The sequence below is a fragment of the Ranitomeya imitator genome, chromosome 2, assembly GCF_032444005.1.
Source record: "Ranitomeya imitator isolate aRanImi1 chromosome 2, aRanImi1.pri, whole genome shotgun sequence".
Taxonomy (NCBI): Eukaryota; Metazoa; Chordata; class Amphibia; order Anura; family Dendrobatidae; genus Ranitomeya; species Ranitomeya imitator.
Genome location: NC_091283.1, coordinates 586,750,168 through 586,773,236, shown reverse-complemented (window position 1 = coordinate 586,773,236; position 23,069 = coordinate 586,750,168). Strand labels below are relative to the sequence as shown.

General features: G+C 49.4%; 1 protein-coding gene across 3 annotated transcripts; it reads right to left on the bottom strand.

Moving 5' to 3' along the window:
• Positions 1 to 653: 653 nt before the first annotated feature.
• Positions 654 to 13,564, bottom strand: BLCAP (BLCAP apoptosis inducing factor). Of its 3 annotated transcripts, none has more exons than XM_069752284.1 (2): positions 13,462 to 13,564; positions 654 to 1,647 (listed from the first exon to the last, which is right to left on the bottom strand). In XM_069752284.1, the coding sequence occupies exon 2, from the start codon at positions 1,619 to 1,621 to the stop codon at positions 1,358 to 1,360; it is 264 nt and encodes an 87-aa protein (XP_069608385.1). In that variant the 5' UTR covers positions 1,622 to 1,647; positions 13,462 to 13,564; the 3' UTR covers positions 654 to 1,357. The 3 variants fall into 3 exon arrangements, with proteins under 3 accessions (XP_069608385.1, XP_069608384.1, XP_069608383.1); XM_069752283.1 differs by having other exon boundaries at positions 13,475 to 13,555; XM_069752282.1 differs by lacking the exon at positions 13,462 to 13,564 and adding an exon at positions 13,262 to 13,405.
• Between the last annotated feature and the right edge of the window lie 9,505 nt (positions 13,565 to 23,069).

The following is a 23,069-nucleotide window of genomic DNA, read 5'->3' as shown; positions in this document are numbered from 1 at the left end:
GGGACAGCAGTGCTAATGCTTGCCAAAGTTTCTAAATGTAGAGCAAACTCCAGGCCCTCTGCAGCCCCTTCTTATTCATTGGAAGAGGACACGAACGCCATACATACCTGTCGTTCTTGCACACGTCCAGACAGGCATCTGATGTCGCAATGTGGAGCTAAACAAACCCTTGAAGTTTTGTGGAGTGAGCAATAGGAAAAGAAGCAGAGGGGAAAATCATTATTTCAAGAGAATGCCATTTCTTTAAAGCATATCTGTCACAATACAAACTGCACACATTGTTAAATAGATCTAAGCCTGATGAGGCTGGTGTAGTTACTGTTAAAATCCATGTCTGAATGGTCATGTTGACATCCTGTGACTGCTGCAGCCAATCACTTGGCTTAGTGGTGTGGTGCAGTCTACACTGGCATCACCGTGGGGCCCAGTGATTGGCTGTAAAGAACATGTGATGACAGCATGACATCACGTCTGTTGCCATATCAAGCACCGGAGATCTGTCACTGATATTTTCACATACAGCAAGTCTATGGATCAAAGAAAAGTGAAGACGGACAGGCCCCATTTACACAAGCAAAAGGCTCATTACCTTTCATTGGAGGATCTGCCGCATTAATCTCCGACAGCCAGAAGCCACTGACGTACGCCTGTCATTATAATGATTAATAAAGCTTTATTCAGATTTGTTTCGCCCCAACACAAGAGGATAAAATCTCATGGTCCATACACACATCCACAGGACTACAGTACCCAGGACTACAGTGTACTGGGAGACCACCAACAGCGAAGAGTTCCCAGGATGCCAGATACACTGTGTCTGGTGGCAAACAAGTGTACATGTAGTCCGCCGACACTCGAAGCCGCCATGTTGTGGACTGAACCGATATACACAAGTGCAAATCTATCAATTCACTACGAAATGTGCAACATCACTGATGCAGGAGCCCACAAAAGGCCAACTCCAAGACGCCAGTCAATATATACACTGGTTATATACTGCAGTCTCATCAGATGGGATGAACAGGGCACACACTGTACCAAAGGGCAGTATCAGAAAATGACTGTCAGCAAAATGGACAGAAGAGACGTAAACATGACCAAGAGCTGGAGCAGCCCTCAAAATACAAGTAATTAAAAGTCTCCCCAGCAAGATAATACCGGGGGATGGCAATGCAAATGTCTCTGCCCACCTCCAAGTGCATGATAACAGGGAAAAGGGGATTCATTGCACAAAAACCTTCTTAATTTAACATGGAGTCCCTGTAGTCCCAGAATAGTCCTCAAGACACAATGGTGCAAGCTGTGTCATGTCCCTGGAAAAAAGCAGCAATCCGTGGGCAAAGGAACCGTAGTCTTCTTAGGTGCCCACTACAGCCGGGTCATGGGCCGATTCTGGGAGCTCGCTGTCACTGCAATGGTACAAGAAGCAATTGCCCCAACAGCTGTAGCAGATAAGGATGAGGGCTCCCAGGAAGACCAAGGCACAGATGGTGCATGGCTTCCTTTCCAGTAAGAAGCTCAGGAGGTAGAAGCCCATGAACATCGAGTGATTGAACCAAAGAGCTGGATTCAGAGGCTTGGGGATCAGGAGAACGGGGAGCAGCCATTGTAAACAGTACATGATGGCGGTGGAGTCCGAATTACAACCTGAGGAGACAGAAGAAAGGCATGTCACAGCCTGCAGATACCTGTAACCCTGGGCTGACAGAGGACTGACTGTGGCACCAGTAAGGACCCTATGTAGGAAGAGTATCTTACAGATAACATTCATGATCTGGCAAATTCTGGTCCCATCAAGACGTCAGTTATATCCTGGAGATCGCTGCTCCCTGCCACCTCATAATGTACGGCCCCTAGAAAATACAGTACAGATCCCTGTATATCCCTCCTTTAACCTACAGTACAGTCCGCTGTATATCCACACCCTATAATGTACAGCATGACTTCCATATATGGCTCCCCTATAACAAAGTACAGCTCCCTCGTATATCTGCCCCTATAGTGTACAGTAGGCCCCAGTATATCTGCCCCTATAACTTACAGTAAGGCCCCCATATATCTGCCCCTATAGTGTAAAGTACAGTCCGCTGTATATCCACACCCTATAATGTACAGCATGACCTCCATATATGGCTCCCCTATAACAAAGTACAGCTCCCTCGTATATCTGCCCCTATAGTGTACAGTAGGCCCCAGTATATCTGCCCCTATAACTTACAGTAAGGCCCCCATATATCTGCCCCTATAGTGTAAAGTACAGTCCGCTGTATATCCACACCCTATAATGTACAGCATGACCTCCATATATGGCTCCCCTATAACAAAGTACAGCTCCCTCGTATATCTGCCCCTATAGTGTACAGTAGGCCCCAGTATATCTGCCCCTATAACTTACAGTAAGGCCCCCATATATCTGCCCCTATAGTGTAAAGTACAGTCCGCTGTATATCCACACCCTATAATGTACAGCATGACCTCCATATATGGCTCCCCTATAACAAAGTACAGCTTCCTCGTATATCTGCCCCTATAGTGTACAGTAGGCCCGCATATATCTGCCCCTATAGTGTACAGTACAGTCCGCTGTATATCCACACCCTATAATGTACAGCATGACCTCCATATATGGCTCCCCTATAACAAAGTACAGCTTCCTCGTATATCTGCCCCTATAGTGTACAGTAGGCCCGCATATATCTGCCCCTATAGTGTACAGTACAGTCCGCTGTATATCCACACCCTATAATATACATGACCTCCATATAGGGCTCCCCTATAACTAAGTACAGCTTCCTCGTATATCTGCCCCTATAGTGTACAGTAGGCCCCCATATATCTGCCCCTATAGTGTACAGTACAGTCCGCTGTATATCCACACCCTATAATATACATGACCTCCATATAGGGCTCCCCTATAACAAAGTACAGCTTCCTCGTATATCTGCCCCTATAGTGTACAGTAGGCCCCCATATATCTGCCTCTATAGTGTACAGTACAGTCCGCTGTATATCCACACCCTATAATATACATGACCTCCATATAGGGCTCCCCTATAACAAAGTACAGCTCCCTCGTATATCTGCCCCTATAATGTACAGTAGGCCCCAGTATATCTGCCCCTATAACTTACAGTAAGGCCCCCATATCTCTGCCCCTATAATGTACAGTACAGCCTTGTATATCTGCCCCTATAGTGTACAGTACAGTCCGCTGTATATACACACCCTATAATGTACATGACCTCCATATAGGGCTCCCCTATAACAAAGTACAGCTTCCTCGTATATCTGCCCCCTATAACGTACTGCCCCGTGTGTATGTCCCCTATAACTTACAGCACAACTTTGTATATTTACCCCCTATAGTGTACAGTAGGCCCCTGCATATCTGCCTCTATAACTTACAGTACGGACCCCAAATATCCGCCCCTAAAGTGTACATGATGGCACCATATACCTGTCCCTATAGTGTACTATACGGCCCCCGTATATCTGCCCCTATAGGGTACATATATTAACAAAAATCCCAATCTCATAGCGCTAGTCTGAACCGGCACACAAAAGAAATTTTTCTGTGCCCCCAGACAGATCAAAGAAACTCCATAGAATACATGTATAAATCGGAGAACAAAAGGAGCATGAAGTAAGAATATTTTATAATAAACAAATGTCTTTATTGGTACAAAAAATAGCTAAAAAACAGTAATACAGTCCAATAGGAGGTGTGCCCAAACAAGCACAGGAAAGGGGACCACCCCCCCGTAACCCCCATACAGATACTCAATGAATACCAGAGGGAAAACAAGAGAAAAACCCCCACATCTCATCACATGATGAGTAAACCCAAATATCCCTCAGCTAATATAACAGGGTGACCAAGTAACAAGCTATGTAGGTAATAATGGCAAGACAGAGCTGAAGGGTAGGCTTACCAATGGAGGGCACAGGAGCGGCTTTCTAGCCGCGAAACGCGCGTCGGGGCGTTTTCTCTTGTCCGGTGGGACCCCCTCCTGTGCCCTCCATTGGTAAGCCTACCCTTCAGCTCTGTCTTGCCATTATTACCTACATAGCTTGTTACTTGGTCACCCTGTTATATTAGCTGAGGGATATTTGGGTTTACTCATCATGTGATGAGATGTGGGGGTTTTTCTCTTGTTTTCCCTCTGGTATTCATTGAGTATCTGTATGGGGGTTACGGGGGGGGGGGTCCCCTTTCCTGTGCTTGTTTGGGCACACCTCCTATTGGACTGTATTACTGTTTTTTAGCTATTTTTTGTACCAATAAAGACATTTGTTTATTATAAAATATTCTTACTTCATGCTCCTTTTGTTCTCCGATTTATACCCTATAGGGTACAGTACGGCCCCCGTATATCTGTCCCTATAGTGCACAGTACGGACCATTATATCTGTCCCTATAGTGCACAGTACGGCCCCGTATATCTGCCCCCTATAATGTACAGTACAGCGCCTGTACATCTACCCCCTATTACAAATAGTATAACCCCCATATATCTGCCCCTATTACAAACAGTAAGGCCCCCCATATATCTGCTCCTCTATAATGTACAGTACCCTTAAATCTACCCTCTATAGTGTACAGGACGGCCCCGTATATCTGCCCCCTATAGTGTACAATACGGCCCCGTATATGTGCCCCCACTATAGTGTACAGTACGTCCTCATGTATCTGCCCCTACAGTGTACAGTATGGTCCCAGAATAACTGCCCCTGACGTGTACAGTATGGACCCCACACATCTGCCCCCTATTACAGACAGTACAGCTCCCGTACATGTCTCCATATGAAGCAGAGTACAGCCCTCATATCTGCCCCTATAGTGCACAGTACAGTCCCCTGTATACCTGCAACCCTATAACATACAGTATCTGCCCATAGTGTACAGTACGGCCCCGTATCTCTGCCCCCCATAGTGTACAGGACAGCTCTGTATATCTGCCCCTATAGTGTACAGTATGGCCCCGTATATCTGCCCCTATAGTGTACAGTACAGCCCTGTATATCTGCCCCCCTATAGTGTACAGTATGGCCCTGCATATCTGCCCCCCTATAGTGCACAGTACGGCCCCGTATATCTGCCCCCTATAACGTACAGTACAGCGCCTGTACATCTACCCCCTATTACAAACAGTATAACCCCCATATATCTGCCCCTATTACAAACAGTAAGGCCTCCTGTATATCTTCTCCACTATAATGTACAGTACCCTTAAATCTACCCTCTATAGTGTACAGGACGGCCCCGTATATCTACCCCCTATAGTGTACAATACGGCCCCGTATATGTGGCCCCACTATAGTGTACAGTACGTCCCCATGTATCTGCCCCTACAGTGTACAGTATGGCCCCAGAATAACTGCCCCTGTAGTGTACAGTATGGACCCCGCACATCTGCCCCCTATTACAGACAGTACAGCTCCCGTACATGTCTCCCCATAAAGCAGAGTACAACCCTCATATATCTGCCCCTATAGAGCACAGTACAGTCCCATATATCTGCCCCTACAGTGCACAGTACAGCCCCTGTATACCTGCAACCCTATAACATACAGTATCTGCCCATATAGTGTACAGTACGGCCCCGTATATCTGCCCCCATAGTGTACAGTGCGGCCCCGTATATCTGCCCCCCATAGTGTACAGTACAGCACTGTATATCTGCCCCTATATTGTACAGTACGGCCCCGTATATCTGCCCCCAGTGTACAGTACGGCCCCATATATCTGCCCCCATAGTGTACAGTACGGCCCCATATATCTGCCCCCATAGTGTACAGTACGGCCCCGTATATATCTGCCCCCATAGTGTACAGTGCGGCCCCGTATATCTGCCCCATAGTGTACAGTACGGCCCCGTATATCTGCCCCTATAGTGTACAGTACAGCCCCAAATATCTGCCCCTATAGTGTACAGTACAGCCTTCTCATTTCTGCGTCTACAGTTCGGCCCGTATTTCTGCCCCTCTAGTGTACAGTACACCTCTGTATATCTGCCCCCCTATAGTGTACAGTACGGTCCCCATATATCTGCCCCCTATTACAGACAGTACGGCCCCCGTATATCGGCCCCCTATTACAGACAGTACGGCCCCCATATATCTGCTCCTATTACAGACAGTACGGCCCACTGGTATATTTGCCCCCTATTACAGACAGTATGGCCCCCGTATATCTGCCTCCTATTACAGACACTACGGCCCCCGTATATCTGCTCCTATTACAGACAGTGCGGCCCACTGGTATATTTGCCCCCTATTACAGACAGTATGGCCCCCTGGTATATCTGCCCCCTACTACAGACACTACGGCCCCCGTATATCTGCCCCCTATTACAGACACTACGGCCCCCGTATATCTGGCCCCTATTACAGGCAGTACGGCCCCCTGGTATATCTGACCCCCATTACAGACAGTATGGCCCCTGGTATATCTGCCTCCTATTACAGACAGTATGGCCCCCTGGTATATTTGCCCCCTATTACAGACAGTACGGCCCCTGGTATATCTGCCTCCTATTACAGACAGTACGGCCCCGTATATCTGCCCCTATTACAGACAGTACGCCCCCCGTATATCTGCCCCCTATTACAGACAGTACGGCCCCCGTATATCGGCCCCCTATTACAGACAGTACGGCCCCCGTATATCGGCCCCCTATTACAGACAGTACGGCCCCGTATATCTGCCCCTATTACAGACAGTACGACCCCCGAATATCTGCCCCCTATTACAGACAGTACGGCCCCCGCATATCTGCCCCCTATTACAGACAGTACGCCCCCCGTATATCTGCCCCCTATTACAGACAGTACGCCCCCCGTATATCGGCCCCCTATTACAGACAGTACGGCCCCGTATATCTGCCCCTATTACAGACAGTACGCCCCCCGTATATCTGCCCCCTATTACAGACAGTACGGCCCCGTATATCTGCCCCTATTACAGACAGTACGCCCCCGTATATCTGCCCCCTATTACAGACAGTACGGCCCCGTATATCTGCCCCCTATTACAGACAGTACGACCCCCGTATATCGGCCCCCAATTACAGACAGTACGGCCCCGTATATCTGCCCCTATTACAGACAGTACGGCCCCGTATATCTGCCCCTATTACAGACAGTACGCCCCCTGTATATCTGCCCCCTATTACAGACACTACGGCCCCCATATATCTGCCCCTATTACAGACACTACGGCCCCCGTATATCGGCCCCCTATTACAGACAGTACGGCCCCCATATATCTGCCCCTATTACAGACAGTACGCCCCCCGTATATCTGCCCCCTATTACAGACACTACGGCCCCCGTATATCGGCCCCCTATTACAGACAGTACGGCCCCCGTATATCGGCCCCCTATTACAGACAGTACGGCCCCGTATATCGGCCCCCTATTACAGACAGTACGGCCCCCTATTACAGACAGTACGGCCCCGTATATCTGCCCCTATTACAGACAGTACGCCCCCTGTATATCTGCCCCCTATTACAGACACTACGGCCCCCATATATCTGCCCCTATTACAGACACTACGGCCCCCGTATATCGGCCCCCTATTACAGACAGTACGGCCCCCATATATCTGCCCCTATTACAGACACTACGGCCCCCGTATATCGGCCCCCTATTACAGACAGTACGGCCCCGTATATCTGCCCCTATTACAGACAGTACGGCCCCGTATATCTTCCCCCTATTACAGACAGTACGGCCCCGTATATATCGGCCCCCTATTACAGACAGTACGCCCCCCGTATATCTGCCCCTATTACAGACAGTACGGCCCCGTATATATCGGCCCCCTATTACAGACAGTACGCCCCCCGTATATCTGCCCCTATTACAGACAGTACGGCCCCGTATATCGGCCCCCTATTACAGACAGTACGGATGCCGTATATCTGCCCCCTATTACAGATAGTACGGCCCCGTATATCTGCCCCCTATTACAGACAGTACGGCCCCCGTATATCGGCCCCCTATTACAGACACTACGGCCCCATATATCGGCCCCCTATTACAGACAGTACGGCCCCGTATATCTGCCCCTATTACAGACAGTACGGCCCCCGTATATCGGCCCCCTATTACAGACACTACGGCCCCATATATCGGCCCCCTATTACAGACAGTACGGCCCCGTATATCTGCCCCCTATTACAGACAGTACGGCCCCCGTATATCTGCCCCCTATTACAGACAGTACGGCCCCGTATATCTGCCCCTATTACAGACAGTACGCCCCCGTATATCTGCCCCTATTACAGACAGTACGGCCCCCGTATATCGGCCCCCTATTACAGACAGTACGGCCCCCGTATATCGGCCCCCTATTACAGACACTACGGCCCCCGTATATCGGCCCCCTATTACAGACAGTACGGCCCCGTATATCTGCCCCTATTACAGACAGTACGCCCCCCGTATATCTGCCCCCTATTACAGACACTACGGCCCCCGTATATCGGCCCCCTATTACAGACAGTACGGCCCCGTATATCTGCCCCCTATTACAGACAGTACGGCCCCGTATATCTGCCCCCTATTACAGACAGTACGGCCCCCGTATATCGGCCCCCAATTACAGACAGTACGGCCCCGTATATCTGCCCCTATTACAGACAGTACGGCCCCCGTATATCGGCCCCCTATTACAGACAGTACGGCCCCCGTATATCGGCCCCCTATTACAGACACTACGGCCCCGTATATCGGCCCCCTATTACAGACAGTACGGCCCCGTATATCTGCCCCCTATTACAGACAGTACGGCCCCGTATATCTGCCCCCTATTACAGACAGTACGGCCCCGTATATCTGCCCCCTATTACAGACACTACGGCCCCCGTATATCGGCCCCCTATTACAGACACTACGGCCCCGTATATCGGCCCCCTATTACAGACAGTACGCCCCCCCCCGTATATCTGCCCCTATTACAGACAGTACGGCCCCGTATATCTGCCCCCTATTACAGACAGTACGGCCCCGTATATCTGCCCCCTATTACAGACAGTACGGCCCCGTATATCTTCCCCCTATTACAGACAGTACGGCCCCGTATATCTGCCCCCTATTACAGACACTACGGCCCCCGTACATCGGCCCCCTATTACAGACACTACGGCCCCGTATATCGGCCCCCTATTACAGACAGTACGCCCCCCCCCGTATATCTGCCCCCTATTACAGACACTACGGCCCCCGTATATCGGCCCCCTATTACAGACACTACGGCCCCGTATATCGGCCCCCTATTACAGACAGTACGCCCCCCCCCGTATATCTGCCCCCTATTACAGACACTACGGCCCCCGTATATCGGCCCCCTATTACAGACACTACGGCCCCGTATATCTGCCCCCTATTACAGACAGTACGGCCCCGTATATCTGCCCCCTATTACAGACACTACGGCCCCCGTATATCGGCCCCCTATTACAGACACTACGGCCCCGTATATCGGCCCCCTATTACAGACAGTACGCCCCCCCCCGTATATCTGCCCCTATTACAGACAGTACGGCCCCGTATATCTGCCCCCTATTACAGACAGTACGGCCCCGTATATCTGCCCCCTATTACAGACAGTACGGCCCCGTATATCTGCCCCCTATTACAGACACTACGGCCCCCGTATATCGGCCCCCTATTACAGACACTACGGCCCCGTATATCGGCCCCCTATTACAGACAGTACGCCCCCCCCCGTATATCTGCCCCTATTACAGACAGTACGGCCCCGTATATCTGCCCCCTATTACAGACAGTACGGCCCCGTATATCTGCCCCCTATTACAGACAGTACGGCCCCGTATATCTGCCCCCTATTACAGACACTACGGCCCCCGTACATCGGCCCCCTATTACAGACACTACGGCCCCGTATATCGGCCCCCTATTACAGACAGTACGCCCCCCCCCGTATATCTGCCCCCTATTACAGACACTACGGCCCCCGTATATCGGCCCCCTATTACAGACACTACGGCCCCGTATATCGGCCCCCTATTACAGACAGTACGGCCCCGTATATCTGCCCCCTATTACAGACAGTACGGCCCCGTATATCTGCCCCCTATTACAGACAGTACGGCCCCGTATATCTGCCCCCTATTACAGACAGTACGGCCCCGTATATCTTCCCCCTATTACAGACAGTACGGCCCCGTATATCTTCCCCCTATTACAGACAGTACGGCCCCGTATATCTGCCCCCTATTACAGACACTACGGCCCCCGTATATCGGCCCCCTATTACAGACACTACGGCCCCGTATATCGGCCCCCTATTACAGACAGTACGCCCCCCCCCCGTATATCTGCCCCCTATTACAGACACTACGGCCCCCGTATATCGGCCCCCTATTACAGACAGTACGGCCCCGTATATCTGCCCCCCCTTACAGACACTACGGCCCCCGTATATCGGCCCCCTATTACAGACACTACGGCCCCGTATATCGGCCCCCTATTACAGACAGTACGCCCCCCCCCCCGTATATCTGCCCCCTATTACAGACACTACGGCCCCCGTATATCGGCCCCCTATTACAGACAGTACGGCCCCGTATATCTGCCCCCTATTACAGACACTACGGCCCCCGTATATCGGCCCCCTATTACAGACACTACGGCCCCGTATATCGGCCCCCTATTACAGACAGTACGGCCCCGTATATCTGCCCCCTATTACAGACAGTACGGCCCCGTATATCTGCCCCCTATTACAGACAGTACGGCCCCGTATATCTTCCCCCTATTACAGACAGTACGGCCCCGTATATCTGCCCCCTATTACAGACACTACGGCCCCCGTATATCGGCCCCCTATTACAGACAGTACGGCCCCCGTATATCTGCCCCTATTACAGACAGTACGGCCCCGTATATATCGGCCCCCTATTACAGACAGTACGCCCCCCCGTATATCTGCCCCTATTACAGACAGTACGGCCCCGTATATATCGGCCCCCTATTACAGACAGTACGGCCCCGTATATATCGGCCCCCTATTACAGACAGTACGCCCCCCCGTATATCTGCCCCTATTACAGACAGTACGGCCCCGTATATATCGGCCCCTATTACAGACAGTACGGCCCCGTATATCGGCCCCCTATTACAGACACTACGGCCCCGTATATCGGCCCCCTATTACAGACAGTACGCCCCCCCCCCCGTATATCTGCCCCCTATTACAGACACTACGGCCCCCGTATATCGGCCCCCTATTACAGACAGTACGGCCCCGTATATCTGCCCCCTATTACAGACACTACGGCCCCCGTATATCGGCCCCCTATTACAGACACTACGGCCCCGTATATCGGCCCCCTATTACAGACAGTACGGCCCCGTATATCTGCCCCCTATTACAGACAGTACGGCCCCGTATATCTGCCCCCTATTACAGACAGTACGGCCCCGTATATCTTCCCCCTATTACAGACAGTACGGCCCCGTATATCTGCCCCCTATTACAGACACTACGGCCCCCGTATATCGGCCCCCTATTACAGACAGTACGGCCCCGTATATCTGCCCCTATTACAGACAGTACGGCCCCGTATATATCGGCCCCCTATTACAGACAGTACGCCCCCCCGTATATCTGCCCCTATTACAGACAGTACGGCCCCGTATATATCGGCCCCCTATTACAGACAGTACGGCCCCGTATATATCGGCCCCCTATTACAGACAGTACGCCCCCCCGTATATCTGCCCCTATTACAGACAGTACGGCCCCCGTATATATCTGCCCCCTATTACAGACAGTACGGCCCCGTATATATCGGCCCCCTATTACAGACAGTACGCCCCCCCGTATATCTGCCCCTATTACAGACAGTACGGCCCCGTATATATCGGCCCCCTATTACAGACAGTACGGCCCCGTATATCTGCCCCCTATTACAGACAGTACGCCCCCCCGTATATCTGCCCCTATTACAGACAGTACGGCCCCGTATATATCGGCCCCCTATTACAGACAGTACGGCCCCGTATATATCGGCCCCCTATTACAGACAGTACGCCCCCCGTATATCTGCCCCTATTACAGACAGTACGGCCCCGTATATATCGGCCCCCTATTACAGACAGTACGGCCCCGTATATATCGGCCCCCTATTACAGACAGTACGCCCCCCCGTATATCTGCCCCTATTACAGACAGTACGGCCCCGTATATATCGGCCCCTATTACAGACAGTACGGCCCCGTATATCGGCCCCCTATTACAGACACTACGGCCCCGTATATCGGCCCCCTATTACAGACAGTACGCCCCCCCCCCCGTATATCTGCCCCCTATTACAGACACTACGGCCCCCGTATATCGGCCCCCTATTACAGACAGTACGGCCCCGTATATCTGCCCCCTATTACAGACACTACGGCCCCCGTATATCGGCCCCCTATTACAGACACTACGGCCCCGTATATCGGCCCCCTATTACAGACAGTACGGCCCCGTATATCTGCCCCCTATTACAGACAGTACGGCCCCGTATATCTGCCCCCTATTACAGACAGTACGGCCCCGTATATCTTCCCCCTATTACAGACAGTACGGCCCCGTATATCTGCCCCCTATTACAGACACTACGGCCCCCGTATATCGGCCCCCTATTACAGACAGTACGGCCCCGTATATCTGCCCCTATTACAGACAGTACGGCCCCGTATATATCGGCCCCCTATTACAGACAGTACGCCCCCCCGTATATCTGCCCCTATTACAGACAGTACGGCCCCGTATATATCGGCCCCCTATTACAGACAGTACGGCCCCGTATATATCGGCCCCCTATTACAGACAGTACGCCCCCCCGTATATCTGCCCCTATTACAGACAGTACGGCCCCCGTATATATCTGCCCCCTATTACAGACAGTACGGCCCCGTATATATCGGCCCCCTATTACAGACAGTACGCCCCCCCGTATATCTGCCCCTATTACAGACAGTACGGCCCCGTATATATCGGCCCCCTATTACAGACAGTACGGCCCCGTATATCTGCCCCCTATTACAGACAGTACGCCCCCCCGTATATCTGCCCCTATTACAGACAGTACGGCCCCGTATATATCGGCCCCCTATTACAGACAGTACGGCCCCGTATATATCGGCCCCCTATTACAGACAGTACGCCCCCCCGTATATCTGCCCCTATTACAGACAGTACGGCCCCGTATATCTGCCCCCATTACTGACATAACTTTACCTTCTCCCATCACAAGCCGCAGCTGCTGCCGCCTCCACGTCCTCCATCACTGTCGCATCCTGTCACTGCCTGTATGTCAGCGCCGGACACAACTTTCTATGGTATCACCTATACCTGTAGTCCGGCGCCGCTCCGCCCCCTGGAGCCCGGTCCCTGCTTTCAGCGCCCCCTATAACCACTAGCATTAACCCTGTACATACCGCTCACACTTACAGTACTCCAGGCCGAGGCTCCCACACGCAGCTGACGGAAGGCTCGAGTTCACGTCACGCGTCTTCCTACGTTACGACGTCACACACAGACCTCGCCGCTGCCTTACCATTGGCGACGTCGCCCCCTGGTGTTCAGACACAGGAACTTGTTAGAAGTCATTACTGAGTCACGGCGTAGTAACATTCCCATATCCCGCCACAAGGCGGCGAAGCTGCTACTGTGAGAACGGTGCACTTGTGATGAGCAACATGTCATGCTATGTAGGAGTAGGAACGGAAGCATCGCGCAGGAGGCTGCTATACATTTGGACTGGGGGCTGCCGCAGCCATCAGCTCTCTATGGCGGTCATCTACACTGCTCAAAAAATAAAGGGAACACTTAAACAGCAGAATATCACTCCAAGTAAATCAAACTGTCCACTTAGGAAGCAACACTGACAATCAATTTCACATGCTGTTGTGTAAATGGAATAGGCAACAGATGGAAATTATTTGCAATTATCAAGACACACTCAATAAAGGAGTGGTTCTGCAGGTGGGGACCACAGACCACATCGCAGTACCAATGCTTTCTGGCTGATGTTTTGGTCATTTTTGAATGTTGGTTCTGCTTTCACACTCGTGGTAGCATGAGACGGACTCTACAATCCACACAAGTGGCTCAGGTAGTGCAGCTCATCCAGGATGGCACATCAATGCGAGCTGTGGCAAGAAGGTTTGCTGTGTCTGTCAGTGTAGTGTCCAGAGGCTGGAGGCGCTACCAGGAGACAGGCAGGTACACCAGGAGACGTGGAAGGGGCAGTAGGAGGGCAACAACCCAGCAGCAGGACCACTACCTCAGGCTTTGTTCAAGGAGAAACAGGAGGAGCACTGCCAGAGCCCTGCAAAATGACATCCAGCAGGCCACCAATGTGCATGTGTCTGCACAGATGGTTAGAAACCGACTCCATAAGGATGGTCTGAGTGCCCGACGTCCACAGATAGGGGTTGTGCTCACAGTACAACACCGTGCAGGACACTTGGCATTTGCCACAGAACACCAGGATTGGCAAATTCGCCACTGGCGCCCTGTGCACTTCACAGATGAAAGCAGGTTCACACTGAGCACATGTGACAGACGTGACAGAGTCTGGAGACACCGTGGAGAGCGATCTGCTGCCTGCAACATCCTTCAGCATGACCGGTTTGGCAGTGGGGTGGCACTTCTTTGGAGGGCCACACAGCCCTCCATTTGCTCACCAGAGGTAGCCTGACTGCCATTAGGTACCAAGATGAGATCCTCAGACCCCTTGTGTGAGACCATATGCTGGTGCGGTTGGCCCTGGGTTCCTTCTAATGCAAGACAATGCCAGACCTCATGTGGCTGGAGTGTGTCAGCAGTTCCTGAAAGATGAAGGCATTGAAGCTATGGACTGGCCCTCCTGTTCCCCAGACCTAAATCCGATTTAACACATCTGGGACATCAAGTCTCGCACCATCCATCAACGTCATGTTGCACCACAGACTGTCCAGGAGTTGGATGCTTTAGTCTAGGTCTGGGAGGAGATCCCTCAGGAGACCATCCGCTGCCTCATTAGGAGCATGCCCAGGCATTGTATGGAGGTCATACAGGCACGTGGAGGTCACACACACACTACTGAGCATCATTTCCTTGTCTTGAGGCATTTCCACTGAAGTTGGATCAGTCTGTAACTTCATTTTCCACTTTGATTTTGAGCATCATTCCAACACCAGACCTCCGTGTGATATTAGTTGTGATGTACGTTGATAATTTTTAGGTTTTATTGCTCTCAACACATTCCACTATGTAATGGATAAAGATTTACAACTGGAATATTTCATTCAGTGATATCTAGGATGTGGGATTTTAGTGCTCCCTTTATTTTTTTGAGCAGTATATATATATATATATATATATATATATGTCAAAATTGGAACAGCATCACGTATTACCGCAGTTGTCGTGCAGCGCTTTCCCAACCAATGTTCAAATGGCTTCCAATAGTAGAGATAAAAAAAAGGACGGGCCCGTAACTTTGGTCAAGGTTTCAGACCATCTTTATCCCTAAAGATGGTCTGAAACCTTGACCAAAGTTACCTGAGCACACAAATCTCCAAGGGTGCTCAAAATTATGCATTGGCGCAGTTTCCATTTTGTAATTTGTTAAATGTAAAAGATGTGTATATATATAAATATATTTATAGTAGATGGTGGCCTGATTGCAATGCATCGGGCCAGGTGGTGCAAATTTCCCAGCTTTATAAAAACCCAGCCTCCAACCTTATGCCAAAAACAGCAGCCATGGGTTCTTCTAAGAAGCTGCCTAGCACTATGAAAATGAAAATGGTGGAGGCCCACAAATCAGGAGAAAGCAATAAGAAGATAGCAAAGCGTTGTCAAGATGCATTTTCCTCAGTTTGAAATGTAATTAAGAAATGTCAGTTAACAGGAACAGTGGAGGTCAAGATAAGGTCTGGAAGACCAAGCAAAATGTTGAAATTTGTAATATTGAGTTTCCCCATGGAACTTGGAAGCTGAATTGTTATATTTACTATATCTAGATATGTAACTAAGATACCCCAGCTATTTTCAGTACAAATTCTCCCCTTTTTAGGTGGTTTTTATATTATTGCATGAATATAAATTAATAATTTTTAATATACTTTCTGGGTAGTTCATTCTTCTTAGGTATCTCTAATTTGGTGTATTGAACTCCCAAGCTATGTACTGCCTTGATTTTGCGTTGCAGTACATGAATACATCAACTGACCCACCATCAGTCCTTCACTATGTCACCAGAACCATCATCGGTAAATTAATGTCACCAGAATCTATCAGCACATGAATACATCACCAGACCCACCATAAGTACATGAATATATCAACCAAAACCAAAAAGGGAAATAACTCAGAATCCTAGAAAAAATCCAAATACCTAAGCAACAGGGATCCCTAAAATATAACCTTCATTAAACCATAATTAAAAAACTCTCTAATCATGAAAAGAAGTAATAATATATTAAACAAGTTATGTACCAGTTAGGTCCTAGGGAGTCACTATGCTGGGTCCTACCTAGCAGTGGGGGTTGGCACCCTAATTTACTGCGGTAGGCGCGCCCGCTCCGCGTCGACTTGACCCTCACAAATCCCTAGAATTCCCTAAATAAGGAACCCTAGAAAAGTCTAACAATATCCCTATAGGAAAAATTCTACCTGACAGTTGGGGTAGGCACCCTAATGTGAAGCGGTAGGCGCCCCCACTCCGCGTCAACTGACCCTAGGAACCCTACAAAATCCCTAAATCGGGATAGAAAGATAAAGTAATGTGCCCAAAACTCCCAAACAACCCAAAAATAAAGAAAAACAAACAAAAAAGAAGAAAATCTCAAAAATACAAAAATTCAAAAACAGTGAGACATTGTCTCAACACTATAAAAGATGCACCCAGATATTCAGATGTAAAGCATCTATATAATGGAGCAAAAATATGCCCTTCCAAAAAAAAAAAAAAAAAAATATACAGGTGTAAATGCAACAGTCTCAATATGGGTGAATGAGATATAACAATATCAATAAGTATTGTCCATGTAGAATAAAAAGGAAAGCGCTCATATAATATTCAAAAATAATAAGTCGATGCTCAAGACATATATATCAAATGAAAACATGCCCTTACTGCATTATGGTGTGCACTATAACAAATTACCTCCAAAGATAGAAATCATAGGCAAATACTAAGACGTCTCAACAAACCAGTATATCATATTGAAAAAGCGCATATTGCAAAAATGGAGATAAAATAACGCCTCAGGGCATGTAGATATCACTGTGTGTCATACCCTTACTATTTAAAGTGCACATTGCAGTAAAATAAGCCAATCTAGTAGATAGAGCAATGTCTCATACTCTTATAATTTAAAGTGCATGCTGCAGTAATATGTCAGACCGGACCCACAAGCCTGGGGCCCCCAGAGAGGCAATGTTTTTAATATATATGTAGGGACACAATCATCCCCATAATCAAAATGCCATAACATTGATACTCATCTGCAGGCTTGTGGATTGCCTCTCTGGGGGCCCCAGGCTTGTGGGTCCGGTCTGACATATTACTGCAGCATGCACTTTAAATTAAGAGTATGAGACATTGCTCTATCTACTAGATTGGCTTATTTTACTGCAATGTGCACTTTAAATAGTAAGGGTATGACACACAGTGATATCTACATGCCCTGAGGCGTTATTTTATCTCCATTTTTGCAATATGCGCTTTTTCATGTATGTCCTTAACAATGGTAAGGAGATACTTAGAGTTATTATTACCGTAACAGCCATCATCAGACTGCGGACCAGTCAGGAACCACAGTACTGATGAGAATTAGTATCACAAATTTACATCCAGGCACCTTACAGATTACTTCTTACAGTCGTCTCTTTTTCATCTCTATCTTGTCTAAGTGATGACTTTTCACATCCACAGCTGTTCTCAGCAGACCTCCCTCTGAGAGCCCTTAAAAATAAGAGTGTTATTAAAATGCCGTCTGCATAAAAATATAATATATTTATAATAGACTATATTATGACCCTAAATAAACCTCCTATGGTATATGGCCTCCACACTGTGTACCATTATCAGCTATAACCGACACACCATCCGCCCCCTTATGAACCACACCCTATAACATGGCTGCCCCCTCTCCAATTTTCCATTACACTGGCGATATCTCCACACTGTCCCCCCACCATGTTATGCCCTCATACTGATCACCATGCTGCCCTGTTTAAACTGTAACCACTCCTCACACTGTCTCCCAAAACAGTATGATGGTCACCACAGCTGTCCATACGGTCTGATATCCACAACAACCACCCAATATATAGTATGGTCACCGCCACAGCTCCCATATGTAGTATTGTGAGGGACGAGGGAGACTCCATTTTGGATTTATTAATTCAGGCTCCATAGATTATCCAGAGATCTTCCTCCCTTCCCGTATCCCACCCTTGGGAAAAGTACACAAATCTCCAAAAGAACAGAACTTCGCCACTTGGCCAGAGAATTAGAGGCCACGTGTTATGGTAGGCACAGTACTGATTAAGGAATGTGCCTCTGACTGCAGAGCACATAGGGTTAAAGCTAGAAGTAAACTCTGTGCAGTGCCCAATTCCCCCCCCCCCCCCCACTACTCCCCAGGTGACGCTATAATTGGGACGCCCAACTGACCAACGGGAAGAAAGAGGAAGGAGTGTCCAGCCACACCCTCGGGGGTTAAATTCAGGTGCTGGGGTCAGTGCTTCCCTCTTTCTCCCCGGCTGACAATGAAAGCGGTTGTCCCACCCTCCCTCCCTTATATACTCATGAATCTACTGCGCTACTGTTAGTAAAACATTAAAAAAATTATAATAATAATTCTTGTTATTACGTCACAGCGGTAGTTTAGAGGGGGTAAAGGTTTGTAACCGCTCATCGGCTTGCTCGCCTGGCGGTCACTGACGAGGCTTTCGGCGATGAGTCCATTATGACTTGTAATTGCCCTTCTCTGCTTATCAAATTAATAAACTGTGACCAACCTGTTCAACCCATCCAGGCTTGTCTGTGTTTCATTACGGGATCGGTGGGAAGGGGGAAGGCACTGTTTATGACACACGTGTCTCTGCAGTCATGAAGGCAAAGAGGAGCAGAGCTGGTACCCCCTGCTGTCTTTTGTGCAAGGCTGCCCACAATCAAGGGAAAGCTCTAGACATTTGGGCACCGACACCGAGAGATGAATTATGAGAGTACCGTGCATCTCAGCGTTAAGTCCAATATACCACCGGAACCCTGGGAGCCCTCCACACGCACCCCTACATTTTACATTTCTCTAGCTGGCCTAGACACCGAGGTATCGATACACAGCGTGCCGATACAGTTACCTTCTGCGGCAGAGCAGGGAGAATTGATCTTCCTGCTCTGCGCTCGGCCACTATAGGGCCCATGAGCAGGCGGGGGGGCCCGGTGCCAGCAGTGGGCCCCCGCCGTCATCGGAAGATCAGCTGTACCAAAACTTAGTCGATACAGCTGATCGCAATGATGGGAGAAGGAGCGCTACGCTCCTTCTCCCATCATCCCCATCAGTGTCGGTGTCTGACATTGCCGACACTGACAGCGGGCGCGATGACGTCACTACCCGGCACTCCCTGTCAGGAGATCAGCGGGAGCAGCGCAGGAACCAGGATGAAGAGAGGTGAGTATTTATTTTTTTAATGGGTGCTGCTGCCTTATTACAGGGTCTGACTATGGGGGCTGCCTTATTACAGGGCCTGACTATAGGGGTGCTGTTACAGAAACCCCCAGCACCAAGAATGTTATGCAGTATTTGTATGTATAATAGTTTCCATGTGAAATGCATCAGTCCACAGGCTGCGCCCCTGGACAAGATATTCTCTTTCTGACCTCCCCCCACCTTTGTAATTCCCACAGTAAATAGCGGCAGGCTCCGGCCCCCTGCGGCTATTGTAATGTATGTCTGGCCAGCTGTTTTCCTATTGGCCTGCCCTGTGTATCTGTGTTATATATTCTGTGTGCTGAAAATAAAGGGTGTTCTTAGACTGGAAATACCTGGAGAAGCAGTCAGCTTTTATATGCTCTCATGTAATCAAGAAATCCCTGCCAGCGTCCTTCATTCAGAATCTAGCAAAAGCAGATTGGACCTCCTGAAACACGGGGTGGTACTGAAAGAGGTACCCCAGCTTGGTAGACCCCGTTACAGGTGCTGCCTCATTACAGAGTCTGACTATGGGGGTGCTGCCTTATTACAGGGTCTGACTATGGGGGTGTTGCCTTATTACAGGGTCTGACTATAGGGGTGCTGCCTTATTACAGGGCCTGACTATGGGGGTGCTGCCTCATTACAGGGTCTACCTATGGGGGTGCTGCCTTATTACAGGGTCTGACTATGGGGGTGCTACCTTATTACAGGGTCTGACTATGGGGGTGCTGCCTCATTACCAGGTCTGCCTATAGGGGTGCTGCCTTATTACAGGGTCTGCCTATGGGGGTGCTGCCTTATTACAGGGTCTGCCTATGGGGGTGCTGCCTTATTACAGGGTCTGCCTATAGGGGCGCTGCCTTATTACAGGGTCTGCCTATGGGGGTGCTGCCTTATTACAGGGTCTGAATATGGGGGCTGCCTCATTACAGAGTCTGACTATGGGGGTGCTGCCTTATTACAGGGCCTGACTATGGGGGTGCTGCCTCATTACAGGGTCTACCTATGGGGGTGTTGCCTTATTACAGGGTCTGACTATGGGGGTTCTGCCTTATTACAGGGTCTGACTATGGGGGCTGCCTTATTACAGGGTCTGACTATAGGGGTGCTGTCTCATTACAGGGTCTGACTATGGGGGTGCTGCCTTATTACAGGGTCTGCCTATAGGGGTGCTGCCTTATTGCAGGGTCTGCCTATAGGGGTGCTGCCTTATTACAGGGTCTGCCTATAGGGGTGCTGCCTTATTACAGGGTCTGACTATGGGGGTGCTGCCTTATTACAGGGTCTGAATATGGGGGTACTGCCTTATTACAGGGTCTGCCTATATGGGGGTGCTGCCTTATTACAGGGTCTGACTATGGGGGTACTGCCTTATTACAGGGTCTGACTATGGGGGCTGCCTTATGCTATAGAGTCTGCCTATGGGGAGTGTATTATACTATATTGTGGACTATTTGGTGCATTATGCTACTGTATATGGAGGCTATCTAGGGGGCCATCATACAGTATGGAGATTACAGTGTGGGGGTCATTATACATTGTTAGAGCCATCAAACAGTTTGCGGGCTACTAAGGAGTCAGTATACTGTGTGGGTGCATTATACTGTGTATAAGAGAGCATCATGTTGTGTATAGGGGAGCTGTACAGGTGCAGACTTGGGACTTTATTAAATGTAAAGTGGGCACTTATTGTTATAGGGGAACTCAGGTTACTGTGGCTATCAAAGGGGCACACAGGGCAATATTACTTTCTAGGGGGCAAAACATGGGCAGTGTTTTCTAGGACACTTGCACCTGGCATTACTATATTGTAGAGAGTGGCTTTGGAATTTAGAGGGCACAGAGAACCACACAGCAGGTGCAGTAATAGGGACACATACGGCAGTAGCGGCTCAGTATTGGGGTATCAGGGGCAGTGATAGGGACACATACGGCAGCAGTGGCTCAGTATTGGGGTATCAGGTGCAGTAATAGGGACACATACGGCAGCAGCGGCTCAGTATTGGGGTATCAGGGGCAGTAATAGGGACACATTCGGCAGCAGTGGCTCAGTATTAGGGTATCAGGTGCAGTAATAGGGACACATACGGCAGCAGCGGCTCAGTATTGGGGTATCAGGGGCAGTAATAGGGACACATACGGCAGCAGCAGCTCAGTATTGGGGTATCAGGTGCAGTAATAGGGACACATACGGCAGCAGCAGCTCAGTATTGGGGTATCAGGTGCAGTAATAGCGACACATATGGCAGCAGCGGCTAAGTATTGGGATATCAGCAGGATGGGGAGTTTGTGCAGGTTGGGAATAGATGGTGATGGGGCTAGAATATGAGAAGTGAAATGTGTTTTTGTTGTATTCTCTTCAGATGAGTTGTAGCTGGAAAAAGTTGTCGTGTCGGTATGGGCCAGATAGAAAAGACGGGAAAAATGAACCATTCCATCAGAAAGGACGTCAGCGGTAAGACATGATCTGTAACTGTGCAGTGATCTGTTATATGTTCTGTTGGGCTGGTATCTACCACTGACTATATAGCGGTAATATCCATGTTGGTCTTTATATAGAGATTATCTTCAGTAACAGCACGGTCATCTGCTGAGGTTCTCTTTCCCTATTAGGGCTCGTCACCGAGCTGTAATCAAGGTTACCTGGTTAGAGGCCCACTCAGAAGTTTCGCCCCCCGGAACCAAAACCCTAGCTACGCCTCTGTCTCTACACCTAGTAAGGAACTGGTCATCTCTTCTTCAATCCTCCCCATCCATCTCACCTCCTCCTCTGAACTGTTCCTCAACATACAATCCTCTGTCTCTAAACACAGACAGTCCCCTCATGCTCTCTCCTGCTCCCACCTGCTAACACTTTCTCTGCTCCTTCTCATTGCCGGTGATATTGCTCCTGGCCCTCCTCACCACATTCCCACAGTCATTTCTACCTTCCATCCATGCTCTATCACAACTTTCCATAACCTCTCTAACCTTATATCCATTCGCCCAGCCCCCGCTTCCCCAGTCCCACTAACAGGAGCACTATGGAACGCTCTCTCTGTCTGTTTCCTATATCCATGATCTTTTCATTACTCACAAACTTTCCTTCCTCGCCATCACCGAAACCTGGTCACCCCTTCTGACACAGCCTCTCCTGCTGCAGTCTCATATGGTGGATTCCACCTTTCCCACACAGCAGCAAGCATGGTGGAGGAGTTGGTTTTCTCCTGTCAGATAACTGCTCCTTCACCCCAATCCCACTGCCACCCTCTGTTACCCTCCCTTCCTCTGAGGTGCACTCTGTGCCCATCTATTCCCCCTCCAACCTCAAACTGGCTATTATTTACCGCCCCCCAGGGCCAGCCACCACC